Source organism: Rhea pennata, chromosome 29 (assembly GCF_028389875.1).
Source record: "Rhea pennata isolate bPtePen1 chromosome 29, bPtePen1.pri, whole genome shotgun sequence".
Lineage (NCBI taxonomy): Eukaryota > Metazoa > Chordata > Aves > Rheiformes > Rheidae > Rhea > Rhea pennata.
Window position 1 is genome coordinate 4,716,670 of NC_084691.1, and position 15,414 is coordinate 4,732,083.

At 57.6% G+C, this 15,414-nt stretch overlaps 1 protein-coding gene across 1 annotated transcript; it reads left to right on the forward strand.

Moving 5' to 3' along the window:
• Positions 1–926: 926 nt before the first annotated feature.
• On the forward strand, positions 927–15,018 carry RAB5B (RAB5B, member RAS oncogene family). Its single transcript, XM_062597407.1, has 6 exons — positions 927–1,033; positions 9,974–10,255; positions 10,883–11,034; positions 11,282–11,404; positions 11,549–11,642; positions 12,321–15,018. Exons 2-6 carry the CDS (start codon positions 10,093–10,095, stop codon positions 12,434–12,436), a joined length of 648 nt encoding a protein of 215 aa, XP_062453391.1. The 5' UTR covers positions 927–1,033; positions 9,974–10,092; the 3' UTR covers positions 12,437–15,018.
• Positions 15,019–15,414: the final 396 nt, after the last annotated feature.

Sequence of the window (15,414 nt, forward strand, 5' to 3'; positions counted from 1 at the left end):
CCCCTATGGTTGCTGTGGGTCTATACAGCCCCCCTGCATGCCCCTGGGGCTGCCTGACCCCCGTATGCGCCCCCAGGGCTCTATAGGGCCCCTCATGGGGGTCTCTAGGGGCCTCATGTGCCCCCCCCCGGTGGCACGGCCTGCCCCATAGACCTCCCACCAGGCCGGCGGTGGGGCTGCCCCGCCCACAGCCGCAAGCCCCGCCCCACCGCCACGCCCTCCCATGGCCACGCCCCACCTCTGCTCTGGAGTGCTGCTATTGGCCAGGACAAGCTCCGCCCGGGGTGGGACCCGCCCCTATTGGAGGGCTCTGCTTGACTGAGGTAATGGGGAGCTGCCGTAATAGCGGGTCAAGGGTCACGGCTCCCAGCTGCCCCCGCGGTCGGCGGGCCCGCCCTTCCACCCCTCCTCGGGCTGTCAGTCATGGCCAACGCCGCCTCTGATTGGCCGGCGGGGAGGCCGCGGGCGGCCCTGCCTTGGGCACCCCGGGCCTTCGGGACTCGCCGACGTCAGTCATCGCGGTTCTGGCCTCGGGTTGGCTGGGCTGGGACCCTGCTACCTGGCGGTTGGGCTGTGGGGCAGCAGTCTGCGTTCTGATTGGTGGAGATGGCCGCAGGAGTACGCCCCCTTAGGTCACCTTATTTGTTGTTGATGAAGCCCCCAGAGAAGCAGCGCTTCCCGTTGGTCGCCAGCGCCGTCAGTAATGCCGATCCCCGCCTACTTCGCGACGCTCCCGATGAGCATTGGCTGAGCGCCTTCCAGCTCGTCCTCTCTCCCATTGGCCGCGCGGCTCTGCCCGTCCGGCCGTCCCCAGCCGTCGATAGGCTCCCCCGCCCTGGGGCGGAGCCCCGACGCGCATCCTCCCTCTTCGATTGGCCGCGCGGGCGGGAAGAGGCGGGCCCGCCGCCCCGCTGCGCGCCGCTGACTGGCTGGACCGCGCGTTAAGCCCGCCCGCGCGAGGAGGGTTTGGTTGAGCAGCTGTTTGTGTGCTCGGCGCTGGGGGGCCGCGACGGGCAGGCCGGAGCCGCCGCAGGTACCGGGGGCGGCGGGGGCGGCGCCGGGGGCCGCGGGGCGGGGCGGGGCGGGGGGGAGGAGGCGCCCGGGGGGGGGGGGGGGGAGCCCGAGGGGGTGTTTGAGGGGGGCCTGGGGCGGGGGGGGTGTTTGGGGTGCGCTGGGGGGGGGAAGGGGCGTTCGCAGTGGGGAGGGGGTGTGCGGGGGGGGCTGCTGGGGAGGGGCGGGGAGCGCCGTGGGGAGGGGGCGTGCGCCGAGGGGGGGCCGCGGCCTGGGGCTGGGGGAGAGGGCTGGAGGCCCCTGGGATGGGGATGGGGATGGGGATGGGGGTGTTGCTGGGGAGGGGGGCAGGGAAGGGGCTGTGGCCTGGCGGGGGGGGGTGGGGGCTGGGGCAGGGCTCCCAGAGGCCGGGGGGGCCCCGCCACGGCGCTCCCCAGGCCCGGCCCTGCCGGCCCGGGCTGCCCTGGCCCGGCAGCCCCCGCGCTGCGGGAGGGAACTCGTGGGCTGGGGTTTGTAAAGTGCTTTTCCTCCCCCCACCCCTTTTTTCCCCCCCCCTCCCCTGCCTTTTCCCACCCATCCAGCCTCTCGTTGGTCCCCAAAGCTGTTGCTGGCCTGAATTCCTTAATAGGGACAATTCAGGAGGGAAGCGACGGCTGCCCGTTTCGGTGGCGTGGGTCCCCGAGCGCGGGGCTGGCGGCTGCGGGGTGTCGCTCCCCAGGCGCTGCCGCTGAGCTGTGCGGTGCTGCCCGTCGCTTCCCTGTCCGGGCACTGTCGGGGTCATTGCAGTCGGGCCTCCCTCGCCCTGTGGGGTTTGTGGCGATCTCCTTGCGTTCGGATGCCACGCGCACGCAAAGGCGCCGGAGCGGGAGCGCGTCGCTGCTCAGAGGGGTGGTGATACGTAGCCCCTTTCTCCCGTAAGAAAACAGCGCTTTGATAGGGGCCGCCAGGCCGAGGGCACCGCCAGGCTGTCTGTGCCTCGCCGTTGCTCTCACGGCAGAGCCCCGGCAAGATGAGCCGCTGAGCGCGGCGGGATGTCCCTGCCCGGGCTCCTTCCTGAGCCCCCGCGGCGCGGCGCGGCGCGCGCCGCGCTCTGGGCGCAAGCGGCCTAGGCTCCAGAGTGCTGGAATAGCAAACGTTCGTTTGTACGGTCCTGACGTCCGAGAGGCTCTTCGTATCGAGGTTGATGCTGTTGTGTTTTCCCCTGTGTGCGCCAGTGGCAGTTCCATCTGCCAGTATTAGATGCCCGTGCAAAATCAGATACTCTATCGCTTGCAGCGTCAGTTGGGGCAAGAGAGGAAGTGAATCGCAGAAGCTAAAGCCAAGAGGCCTGTTAGATCGTTGAGGCCCGTCAGGCCGAGCGAGGTGGCGCTGGCCTCGCTGCCTTCGGCCGAGTCCCCTTCCCGGGCGGGCTGCCGTCGCCCCTCGACGCGCGAGGGAGGCCGCGCCGGCTCCTTGCAGCGCCCAGGTGAGCTGTCTGCGGCAGGAGAGGCCTCCGCTTTCTGCGCGGGAGTGCTCGCCTCGCGCACCTCGCCCCCCCCCCCAGGGGAAGAGGATCTGTCGTGTTCTTAACCGTCTCCCAGGCTTCGGCACGAGGCCCGTTGCAGGCCCGTTGTTCTGTAAGCGGTGCCTTCCTTGTGCTTTCGCCTGGAGTTTGTCCTCCTGAACCCTTCGCAGCGGGAGAGGAGGTCTGTCTGAGGCCGGCGATGCTGCTGGGCTGACCGGGGAGGCAGGGCTCTGAGAGCCAGGGCTCCTGGGGCTTAGGTCAACTTGACCGCTGCCCTTAGGAAGGAAGGGTGAATGTTCCCGTCCCCTCTGCTGTCCCTGGGATGTAATTCTTGGTTGTGTCTGCCTGAACCGGCGCTGAAACCACTAGCACTTAGCAGGAGCTACCCCATCCATGTAAGATGGAGGGCCTGCTCTCCAAATACCCATCACTGAGTGAAATAGCAGATCAATAAATGCTTTTTTTTTTTCCCCTTCAAGAAACAGCCCGTAGCTTTCCTGTTTACAAAGGGCATAGCTGAGGGTATCTTGTAAGCCAGCTTCTCCCTCCCTGATACCTCTCTATCCAGCTTCCACAGTTCGCTGCAGATGTTGTGCTAGATTGACTTCTGCAGACAGTTTTGTGCCTGCCAAAAAAATAAAAGCGGGTGTCTCCTCCTAACCCCTGTGCCTGGACTCTAAATTAACTGTTTGGGTTATGCACCTGCAACAAATTGTGGTTAGTGGGTATGCTGCTGAGCCTGAAGTCTGGTTTCTTCCCTGTGGGAAGACAGAAGGCTTTGCTGGGATGGCCTTGAGTGCTTGTCAGCTATATCTTGAATATAATGCTGATTAAGTGTGCTGTGTGCGCTGACGGGGGGATGGTTTACAGACAAGCAGAGTTGTAGTCTGTCCCTTTCCTGGACACTGTTAGCTGTGACTGTGCACTAGCTCTGCCTTGCTAAGGTTGTTATCAATTAACTACAGCCACTGATATTAGCTGGCTTTACATGCTGTCTCCTTTTAGGAACACTTGAGGTAATTCAGCAATGTCATATAGGTCTTGCCTTGCCTGCGGAGAGCTTTTCAAATCAAACAACTTGGACTCCAGGAGCAGGAGTGTCTCTGCCCCGCAAATTCTCTGTGGGCTTAGTGACATCTGCAAGTTACTAAGTGATTGGAGTTGTCTGAGTTGCCACGTCTCAATATTTCATTAAGGATGAATATCTAATGATGAGAGAGAGCTGTGGGATGGCTGTGTGTGATACTTGGGGGTGTGCACCAGCTCAGGGTTGTGCCCTGTGAGCTGGGGTTCCCTCAGCGTCGGTGATGCAAGCTGTCCCCGTGCAGAGGGGTTGTTCTTGTGTCTGAGCAGCTCTGCACAGCAGAGACCAGGCTCCGTCTCAAACGTGGGGCCAGGAGCATCCGCAGCGTGGTGGCAGAAGTGGGCGACGCTAGCTTGAGAGCTGTGTAGTTAAACGGGTGCGTCCGGAAGGGCATGGGGACACGTGCACGTCCTCGAGAAGGGGCTGACAGGGGGTTGCACTGGCAAGAAGATGATCTGCTGCAGCTGTGTGGATGGATGCTGCAGACTGAAAGGGAGCTGTGTGGAAGGGCAGCGCCTTGATTAACCCGTCTCAGGGCATTCTTGTTTTTCAAAAATGCCTTGAAATAAAGCGCCAGGGCCCAAGACAACATGCTGTAACGTTTCTGCGATCCTGTAGCCCTTGCTTGTGTAGAGGATGTGCTGGAGTGCACAGGACTGTGCACTAGAGAGCTTCAAATGAGGAAATCTAGGTGGAGGCAGAGCAAGATCCCTTCTGCGGAGCTGAGACATGCAAACCTCATGTCCGAGCTCCTCTAGCTGCCCGTGATGAGAGTCTGTGGCAGGCTTAACCCGTGCGTGTGTCAGTGGTTGCCTGAATGTGATTGGGACATAGGAAAAGTACCACTGGCAACAGGAAAGCGGTTAACCCAGACGGGCTGTTGCAACCCTCCTGTTCGAAGGATGCCCCCTCCCCTGAAATGCGGTTCTGCTCTCAAAGCTCTTGATGTGCTTAACAGCAGGTCTGAGTGGTCCTGGCAGTGGCTAAAGCAAGGGCAGTCGCCCTGGGAGAGGCTTGCCCAAAGGCTGGGGAGGTGGGCGAGTCTCTTCATTCAAACGTCATGTCCTAATGGCTCGAGGAAGCTGTAGCAACCCGGCGCTGGCAGGGAGCTCTCCAGGAAGGAATGCAATAGATAGAGTTACGGAGGAGACGGAACAAAGTGGCCTTCTGACTTCCTAAACTTGCTCCTGAAACACGGGCTGATTTGTTTGCCGCCAGCTGAACGGGCGCAGCCCTCTACTGGGAAAACCTTTGCGTTAACTCGTGCCAAAATTTGCTTTGGTCACACATGCAGGGGAAGAATGGATATATCCTGATGGGCATTATAGTCGTGCTTGTAACTATTGGAACTTACTGTTCAGCACCATAAATCTCGCTCAGCTGGTACTTAACATCTTGTATTGCTGACTAAATTAAAGCATACTGAAAATAGATGTTGATTTCTGTAGATTGACTGTATTAAACTTTCACCTGTTGCAGTGATACAACAGTAAAAATATCTGAGAGTCTTGAACTGCAGATCTTCTGACTCCCTGGTATTTAGGCTAGCTCTGTTGGAAGGAATTCGGGTGGAAGAGTCTTCTTTTTAATCGATTTCATTAGAAAACTCCCATTTAAAGGGAGTTCTTGATGCTGGCAGAATTGTCATAGCCACGGCACTGAGCAAACAAAAGTGGCAGATGGACAAAGTGTATCTGACTGTGCTGCCTGCTGGATTTCCAGCACGTGTGTCCTAAAGCAGCTTCCAGCCCCCCCCAGGTAGGAGAAGTAGATCCTTTCTGGGGCTGCCTGTGTCCGTGGTAGTACCTCAGGGCCCTAGAGAGTGAGGCAGAGAGAAGGTGGAGCAGTCCTGCCCCCAAAAGTTGGTGACTTGTGTAAGAACAGCTAAAACTTCAGTTATACTTCAACGAACTCCACGGTGTCTCCAAGCGTAGGTGACTTCATGGGACGGTGTATTTGTCCAGGGGCTTGTTCCACGCAGCATTCGTATGCGGAGCCTTTCCTGGGGCGCCGGAGGCTGGCCTGGCGGTAGGCTGCAGTGAGTCTAACCTGCTTATGCACGGATTAAGTCACCTTCCACTTCACAGGCTCGAGCCTGTTGCGGCCGGCTGGCTCTGCCGAGTGCTCTGGGAGCTGCCTCGCTTCCCGACCCCTGGCGAGTGCTGTCCAAATGTTCTACCCCAGAGCCTCAGTCTTTGCAGATCCCAAGAAGCAGCACTGCTGGAAGTAACGCTCCAGCAAGCCGTCTGGCCAGAGCTCTTTCCTGAGCCCCCAGCTGCCCTGTGCTATGCTGATTTGTGTCTGAATTGGCTGAAGTGTGGCCAGGAAATGAGAAATGTCTGACAGGTAACAGCTGTGCTGCTGAGTGGTGTGGAAAGGAGGAGGCAGCTCAGAGGACTTGCCCTCCCTCAAAAGGGAAGGGTGGCATCAAGGGATGCTGGCCTAGGAGATGCTGGACCTCAAGCTGGTAGCAGAAGAGGGCCCAGGGCGGGGTGGTGGTCAGAATCCGCTGGCTGTCAGCTCTTGAGGTCCAGCAACAAACCCAGAGTTAAGTTTGTGCTGCTTGATCGTATGTTGAACAGCTGCCAGCTGAGAAGGTGCAGCTGGAAGCCAAAAGCCTGACAAAGTAGCTGCCGGTCCTTGAGGTCGGGAATCCTGAATCCTCTTTGTGGCTGTGCTAGCGCCTCACTGCTTACCTGTGCCAGGATCTGCAGTGCAGCCTCTTGGGGAGAGAATATTTGTATTTGAGCTGGAATCGTTCATTGCGTGGCTGTGAGTGATTGGCAGTTTTTGGTTATAAGCAAGCACAAGATCTATTCTGGGAGCTCGTTGTGTGGCTCTAGCTGAATTTGCAGAGTGGCACAAGAGGACCTGCCTGTAACGAAACCCCATGCAAGTGAGTGGTGAAAGTCCAGCAACATGGTCGCACTGAATGTTAATGGAGCAAGCTTTGACAGCTGCTGCCTGGTGTAACGGGGACTCGGGCTTCAGCTGATGTTTCGCTGCCTGTGGTGAATGCCTTTGAGCTCAAGGTTCCTGAGGAGCCCAAACTACTGCTGAATTAGTACTAGGCTAGTGCAGGAGTTCAGAAGAGCCACCTCCTTAATTTGACGGTCTGAGTATAAGCTGAAAATCTACCTGCTTGGTCGTACGATGATGTGGCAATCCCTGGTGGGAGCAGGATGCTCTGTTACATGCATGTTCTACCTCGGGTCAGGTGCTGCTCTGGGAATATCGTACCTGGACCCGTCTTCAGTCGATCGCTAGAACCACTAGTCTGTGCAAGTCATCTGTAAGATGAACCTTAGAGGGCTGAGTATTTTGGGGCCTGTTTGCATGCTTGTGGTGAGGGCTGGGCATACAAATACTGGGCAAAAATAACCAGGTAGACATCCAAAATCCCTGCTGAGGAAGAAGAGGAGCCCAGACCTAAGTGCAGCCTGAAGGAGCAGTCCTCCAGGAAATAGCTCTGGGACTGACTTGAGTTGCCCCCTTGGAACCAGTGTTGTCGTTCTTGGCCTGTGTTTCAGTCCTGCTGAAAGGACTAGTCCCTGGCAGCTTTGGCTTAATTGGCGAAGGGAAGTAAAAACAAACTTGAGGAGGGCAAGACATTTCTGGTCTGGAAGCTGGATTCCAGTAGCAGTTGCTTCAGAGCTAAATGATATTTCCAGGGGAAGAAGTTGATCTTGTTGACAGAGAAAATCCAAGCAACAAAGTTGCTAAGTTTCACTTGCTGGAAACTGAGAACTCTGTTCCTGGGGTTAGTAAACAGTGTCTGAGGTCTCTCAGATGTGTGGCTTGGCCATTGGCAATCTGGTTCAGGCACTTTCCTCTCCTCCCCTCCTGCCGAAGCCAAGGAGAAAGTTTTGAGACTGAGTGTTCATAAAGTACTCGGGCAGCTGAAGGGGCTGGTCCTGTCTTCGCTCAGCACCACGCTTGGGCGTGTTTGGTGGCTGAGGCTGAAGTGGGTAACCTGCCTTGTGCCATCTTTGCTTGAGAGCAAGTCCAGCTCTTGCCCTGGCCTCTCTGAAGGGCCTGTGACAGTTGGTGGCAGATTTGTATCTCAGTTCTAGGAGGTTTTGCTGTTGAGACAGGAGTTTCTGATCAGAATAGTGAAAAATATTTGTAAAATCTTCATCTCTGCCTCTAAGCTTGTGAGAATAACTCTAGGCTGAAGCAAACCTAGAACAACAGACCAGAAGTCAGATGTGGATCTTGAAAATCAAGGAGGTCTGTCCCCCTCACCAGGTCCCCTGTGTGACCCATGAGCAGCTTTAATTGACTTGTTCCTTTGGTACCCTAACCTGTGCTGTAACAAATACCATGCCAATGATCTTGGCTGAAGCCAAATGATGACAGCAAATGTTGATCACTGGCCAATATAGAAGTGGAGGAAAAAGGAGGATGTGGAGTGTGATGGAAGCACATTGACCTTTCAGGTGCACCAAAGGTGTCTCCTCACATGCAAGAGGAGGTATTTTTAAGATCTGTTGTGGCTTATTCACATTCTCATAACTCTCATGCCTGGCTTCATCCTGAGTAAACGCTGCTCGCGCCTTCCTGAGCAAAGCCACCTCCCTGAGCAAGTGGTTCCCGAAGCGAGTTGGTGGGGTGGGGCAGCTCTGGCCGCTTCCCCTCGAATTGTGCAGAGCTGTCCCAAGGAAACTCGGGATGCTGCCGAGGTCGTTGCTTAATCATCGCTTTCCCTGCGCGGGCCTGGAAGAGGAAGGAAGCATTCCTCCGTGCCTTTGGCAGGCTCTGCCCCAGGAAACTTGATCGCGCTGTGCCTGGGTTGCTGCTAGATACCACTGAGCTGTTATGAGTTTGTGTTTCCAGTGTGTTTCTGTGTCTTAGTGGGGAGTGTGTGAGAATATTCCTCCTTTTCCTGAATAAGTTTAGGAATGACTGGCTTTCAGGGTCTGTTCTGTAAAAGTGATGTGGTTAGTGAGCGTTTCCTGCTAGGTTTTTCTGGCCTTAACTTTGCTTACGTTTTCAAGCAGATGGGGAAGGGGAACTGGCAACAAACAACTTTCCATTTGTTGATTCTGGTCTTTATATGATCCTTGTCCGGTAGTCTGCTTGGCCCTGCTCGTGCAGATAAATCTGTGCTCTGGCACTGCTTTGCAGCAACCTTGGGACTGGAGTATTAAAACAGAGAATGTGGTTAGTTTAAAACAAAACAAAAAGTGCTTTCTCTAGGCTTGTGAACTGCAGGAGCCAAAGCTCGAACTGCTTAATGACCCCTGTTAAGGATGTCTTGTCTCTCTTATTCCTCTTATCTTATCTCTGGTGCTGGGAGAGCCCCCTCCCAGTGTGCACGCTGCGTCCTCCAAGCTTGAGGAGCCGCGTGGTTCTGGGTGCTGTGTCTGATCCTGTTGACTTCTCCAGGGCTGTGTGGATCTGAGGGAGGATCCTGAGCTGACAGCAGAGATCGTGAGCGCTAGCTGGCTGAGCATGGTGGGGGAAAGAGGGCAGCCCCAGCCACGCGAAGTTTTCAAGGAGGCATAGCTCTTGAGCTTGTATTTGGTGATGCTACAGCAGGCTTCGTCCCAAAGGGACAGGGCCTGGGAGGGAAACGCAGCTGCACCCCTAGCCCGCGTGGCTCCGTCGGACCGGGACCAGACGTGCTGAGGGAGGGGAGACATGGAGAAAATGGACAAATGAACTGAACTGAGGAACTTTTAAGGCAGAACTGCAGAGTGTTTGGCTCCAGCTCCTCCTCCTGGCAGCCGTCTGGCGGGAGGGGAACAGTCGTGGAATCTGCATAAACAAGAGCAGCCTGCAGGCCTTGAGCAACATCTGCCTGCTCTGAGGCCGATGCTCTCGTGTTGCCCCTTGCTAGGGCAGAGGCAGCGTGGCACCCCTGCCCGGGCTCCTGATCTCTGGTGGTGTAACGTGCCTCAGCCCAGGAGGGGTTTGCTGCGTCTCGGCACATGAGTGAGGCATCTGCTTGGACTGCTGACTCACTCCCAGCCTTGCTTAGCTGCAAGGATCCAGTTTGCCTGGCTCCTACATTAGTTTCTACCTACCAATTTGTTAATTCTTGAAGCGTCTCCAGAATAAAGACTCAGGAAGCAGAGCTGTCTGAATATCTTGTAAGCCTCGGGAGGATGCTTGCCTCCAGTGTGCTGGGGAGGCAGGGGATCCGTTCCCCAGGCTTCCTGCGGCGTGTGGCACACCTGCACCTGTGAGTCATGGCTCTGGCTGGGAGCAGAGAACCCATAACAAGGAGTGTGTTCTAGCTTAAGGCACGAAGAGCTCACCTCCTGACACACAGCAGAGTGTGTCTCAGTAGACCTGAAAGGGCCCTGGATGAACATGGAAGCATTGCGCTACGTGAATTTAGTGTGCTGACTGCTCTCTCCTTGTTCCAGGACAGCTGAGCACATCAAACGCTTCTACTCCATCCTGAGTCCCTGCGCCTGCAAGAACTGGTCAGTGCCCTTACGGTTCTCTGGTTAGCGGGGTGCCCAGTGCTAGCAGGACCCAGGCCATGACCAGCAGAGGAGCCGCCAGGCCGAATGGTCAGTCCCAAGCTAGTAAAATCTGTCAGTTCAAGCTTGTGCTGCTGGGCGAGTCGGCGGTGGGGAAATCCAGCCTGGTGCTGCGCTTCGTCAAGGGCCAGTTCCACGAATACCAGGAGAGCACCATTGGGGGTGAGTAGGCAAGAGGCACCCGGTGTGAGTGTGTGTCCTTGACTAACCCTCTTGGACATCAGAGCTCTGGCAGCCAGCAGTGTTTAGACTTTTGCCCCATGCCAGCTCTGTTTTTCTTTAACTCTAAGTGAGCATCATGCTTTGATTCCTTGCTCTGCAGCTGAGTTGTGTGGACTAGGCTGAGTTACGTAGATTCCTTGCTCTGCAGCACGTCACTGATAGTGCTACTTGCAAGTCAAGCCTGGGCTCTAGCTGCAGCCCTGCACCTCAGCTCTGCGGTCTCGCAGCAGCAAACGCTGACACCTTGGTGGAGGTGGCAGTAACTCGTACGCAGTCAGCACGAGAGCCTTTGCTGATCCCCAGTGAACAGGCTGCTCATACAGAGCAGGAAGACTTTTTCCAGTGAGCCTGAACGGTGGCCAGACTTGACATGAGTAACAAACTCCTCCAGCTAGAGAGGCAGGGTGGTCCTGCGAGCAGGCTGTGAGATCAGAGCGAGCCTGAGCTTGTATCCCCTCCGGGCTCGGACTGAGCGGTGCGGGGAGGGCGTCCCGCTGGTCTGTGTGGCCCCTGCCTGCAGCAGGGGTAGAGCTGACGCTGTGCTAACGCCTTGTTTCCTCCCAACAGCGGCATTTCTTACACAGTCTGTCTGCCTGGATGACACAACAGTAAAGTTTGAGATCTGGGATACGGCTGGCCAGGAAAGATATCACAGTCTGGCCCCGATGTATTACCGGGGGGCACAAGCTGCCATTGTGGTCTATGATATCACCAACCAGGTAAAGTCCACATCAAAGCTCCTCTGCTGCACGGTGTGGGGCATGTTAGTAAAACCGCTCTGAAGCAAAGGCCTGTGCAGCTCAGCAGGTGCTCACAGCCCCTGCCACGCAGCCACGGGTTGTCTCTCCCACCCCATCTCCCTGTGTGGCTCTGCTGAGGTAGCTCTTGCCTGAGGGTGATCCTGCTAGGTGCCCACCTGGCAGCACAGCAGTCGAACTAGCCTTGACTTCATCCCTCTGCTCCTAGGAAACATTTGCACGGGCAAAGACATGGGTGAAAGAGCTGCAAAGACAAGCCAGCCCCAGCATCGTGATTGCCCTAGCAGGCAACAAGGCTGATCTGGCCAGCAAACGTATGGTGGAATATGAAGTAAGTGGTGGAGTCCAAGACCGCTCTAGGTCTTCATAAGCTGTTCTGCCTGTCCCTGCCTTGAAAGCCCCTCAGTACTGCAGCGGAAAGTGTGCTGGGGCTCTGGCTGTGGAACACTCATCCATGTGCTCTCATCTCTTTCAGGAGGCACAGGCCTATGCAGATGACAACAGCCTATTGTTCATGGAGACGTCGGCCAAGACAGCAATGAATGTGAACGACCTCTTCTTGGCCATTGGTAAGGCTCGCTGGAGCAGGTGGTGCATGGGAGGTGTAGTGTGGTGGTGCGAGGCAGTCTGCGTGGGGTACAGGCTCTTCCTCAGCCTTAGGCGAGAGCCCTTTAGGAAGCTGGTGAGCAGAGAGGAGCTTGTTTCCATCCTGCCCTCCTGTGGAGAGGGCTCCTTGCAGCCAAACAGCAGCTGTGCTTGGTGCAGAGCAGGGGCTGGGATACTCAGCGCTGAGGAGTGTGGAACTGAAGCTCAGTTAATGCAAGAGCAGATCAAAAGGAAGCTGGGAGAGCACCTGCCAGGAGCGTTGGTCTTGCTGACGTGGTTAGAGAGGCAACAGGGCCTTTGTGGCGGAGCAGAGCATCGGTGCGAGCTGGTGTGCCTGCAGCGCTCACACCCTCCCTCGGAAGCAGGGATCTTGGCAGGTCCCTCTGCCTTCCCTGAAGCCCCCAGTGCGGCTCTGCAGCAGGATCAGGCCCAGAGGCGGGTGAACGTCCTGTGGTCGGACTAGCTCTTGGGGCGGCCTCAGTCGGGGCAGCCAGCCTGGGGGGCTGGCGCCGTTTGGTGCTGCCCCGGGGCTGGCGCAAGGCCCTGGGCTCGGCGCCCCCGTTGCGGCTGAGGGAGCACATTCGGCTCTTAACTTCGCCACTGCTCTGTCCACCTCGGTCTTGCCTGTCTTCCCACTCCAGCTAAGAAGCTGCCAAAGAGCGAGCCCCAGAGCACGAGCGGAGCGGCAGGGAGAAACAGAGGCGTGGACCTGCACGAGCAAACTCAGCAGAACAAGAGCCAGTGTTGTAGCAACTAAAGGGTGGCGTTAGCCAGATGCCAGCGTGAGAGGAAGAGCTAAGATATAACCTCCATTCCCCCCGTCCACCACACCTCACCTCCATAACGGCACACTGAGAAACCCGTCTGAACCAAAACCCTCCCGAGAGCTCCGTCTAACTGCACTTTTTAATGCTTCAAAACCACCACCAGACACCTGTTACCACCATCCTGATGACAGTGGAACTAGATCAGCCGGGGACTTAACTTCCAAAAACAAACTCTTCTTCACTTTGTATTATAGGTGCAAATAGCTACCTAATTCTGGTTTCTCCCTTGATCTTTCTCCCTGTCCCACCTCCCTCTTTGCTTTGGTAAATCTGTGTTCTCAGTCTTGTAACATCTCTCCTATCCTCCCCTTAGAGCTGGGGCGAGGAGAGACTCAAGGAGATGGCAACATCATCCTTAGGTGTTCACTTTATGATGAACAAGTTGGAACCAGAGACTTCCAGAAAACGTGGGTTTTTTTTCTGAGGGGGTTTGTCATGGATTTATTTTTAATCTTTTTCTCCTGTTCCTTTTGTTTGGCTGTTCAGGGGGGAAAAGCTGCAGTGTCCTTAATTTCTTCCTAGGTGGCCTTTTTTTGCCGAAGGATCGGAAGTGCCTGGGAACTTTTTATGGGGGGAGGGGGGGAAGCAGGGAAGACTACTGTAACCAGAAAGTCTGACCCTGAGCACTGATTGCTACGAAGCTAACACAGATAACCCGTCAGCACTGCTACACCGTTGTGAATAGAGTCGTTGCATGTTATTGCTATGAACATGACATGAGCAATATCCCTCCGGTGATCCCGCTGCAGCCGTGCCCTGCCGGCCCCTCCGCCGTGCTGCCCGCAGCAGCCAGGGCGCGGGCGGCTGCCCCGGCGCTGCCGCGGTCTCGCTTGCAGTAACGAACCCGTCGGTCTCTTCTCTTGCTCTTTGGTTTGTCCATTCCCTCCTTCAGACTAGCAGCAGCTGCATGAACTGTCCTGGTTTGCACTTTAGTCGTGGAAATGTCCAGTTAAGATGCACCTTGTTCTGTTTTTTCTCTTGGTCCTGTTCAGTCTGAGCTCTCCGGAGGCTTGGGAGCAGCAGAGGGAGAAGGAGTCATAGTGCTGCTTTTTGTGCTTTCCCGAAGGAGCTTTCTTGGCTAGAGAAGTGGTTGTGGCACCTCTGTGCGTCGGTCTGGGTACCGGAGAGCTGGATGTTACCAGGTGGCATCCATCAGTCCCGTGGCGAGAAGGAAAGGGTCGCGCTGGGGGCGGCTCCTCTCCCCGGGGAGAGGCCGGTTGCGTGCGCTGGCAGTGCTGGGATAAGTGGCGGAAGGCCTCCTGTTTTCCGAGCACGTCGGCTCAGCGCGAGCCCGCTCCAGTGCGGCGCGGGGGTCCCGGCAGGGCTGGGGGCCGAGCCGGTGCGGCGCTCCCGGCAGCGAGGCCTCTCCGCGGGCTGGCATCGCGCAGGTCTGCGTCGGAGCAGGGTTGCACGGCCGCGAGGCTAATTGCACCCACAAGGTTAATTGCACATAATTCTCTAGTCTAACGCGCTGCGCGGCGGGCACCCAGGCCGACGGCGTTTCCACCAGCAGCGGGTCTGTAGAGGGCAGCACAGCCTGGCTCTTGGGTCCCTTCTCGGGGCCGGATCCTGCGGCTCTTCCTGGTCCGCCTGGTCCCTGCGGGGCTCGGTTAGACGTGGACACCCACAGGAAGGGGGGGGACCTGCTTGCAGGGCAGGAGCCGCCGGGCTCTGGGGTCCCCTGGGCCGCGGGGGCAGCGCGGACGCGAGCCGGGCGCCCCGCCGGGAGCTGCTCGCTGCACAAACGCCCGCTGGGCACCGTGGCGCGCGGTGCACCCTTGGGCCCTTCTTGACGGTTTTGTGGAGCAGAGGGACTGGCCTTGCGCGAAGCTGCCCGGAGCAGGGACGGAGCTCGTAGGCAGAGCGTGCCCTGCCCCGCTCCCGGAGGGTCGGCGGTGCTGAGCAGCTTCCCTGGCCGAGGATTAGCCCCCCACCTGCGGCACGGGAAGCCTAGAAGGGAAGATCTCGCTTTGCTCGCGGCTCCGGGTCGAGGAGATGCGTCCGTGCAGCTTGGCCGATGCCCGGAGGCTCGAGCCGCCGGGCTGAGCGATTGCAAAGCCCCGAGGCGGCCTCGGCTTAGCGGCGGGGGCCGCGGCGGGGGCCGGGGCCCTGGTGGTCGCCGCTTGCCCCCAGAGAGGGTGAGCGGCTGGGAGAGCGGCCGTTGCCTTACGCCGGCTCTCGCGGGCTCGTCCCGCGGAGCTGCGGTGCCCCAGAGCACCCAACCCGCGGCCGCGCAGGGCTCCAGCCCACATCCAACCTCCGCGCGTGGCCCCAACTCTCGCGTGGAGACTTCTGGCTAAAACCCTGGACCAAATGGGGACACTGCAGCTTTTAAAAATCGTCTTTCTTTTTCTTTTTTTTTTTTTCTCTCTGCTTAATCTCTGATCTTTTCTTTGAGAAAGCTCCTACATTGCATTTAAATAACAATCATGGTAACAGAATTCAACTGCTGATTTACCAATGTATTTAATGTAAGTATATATTAAAAAAAAAAAAGGAAGAAAAATCAGTGTATTCCGTGGAAGTGGCTGTGTTTGTTTTTTAACTCGGTGCTGGCAGGGGAAGCGACTGCTCCGAGCGGCTGCCTTGGCACGCGGGGCCCTCGCTCACCCCCGGCCGAGCGTCTTGGGGGCGTCGTGGTGGCGGAGACCCGGCCCCTTCCTTGGGGGGGAGCTGCAGCCCCCCTGCCCGGGGCAAGCGTCTCGCTGGGGGCTGCGGGTGCAGCTCTTACCCTTGCACCCTGCTGCCTTATCGGCACGCAAGTGCCTGCGGGCAGGTGCTGGGCGCCGGGCCAGCCCCGATACCTCTGCCCCTTTGGAAAACAACGTGTGGGCGTTCAATCCTCGGTTCCTGCCTGCCCTTCCTGCCCGCGGCCCCCTGCGTCACCGCCTCTCCGAGGGTCCCCGGC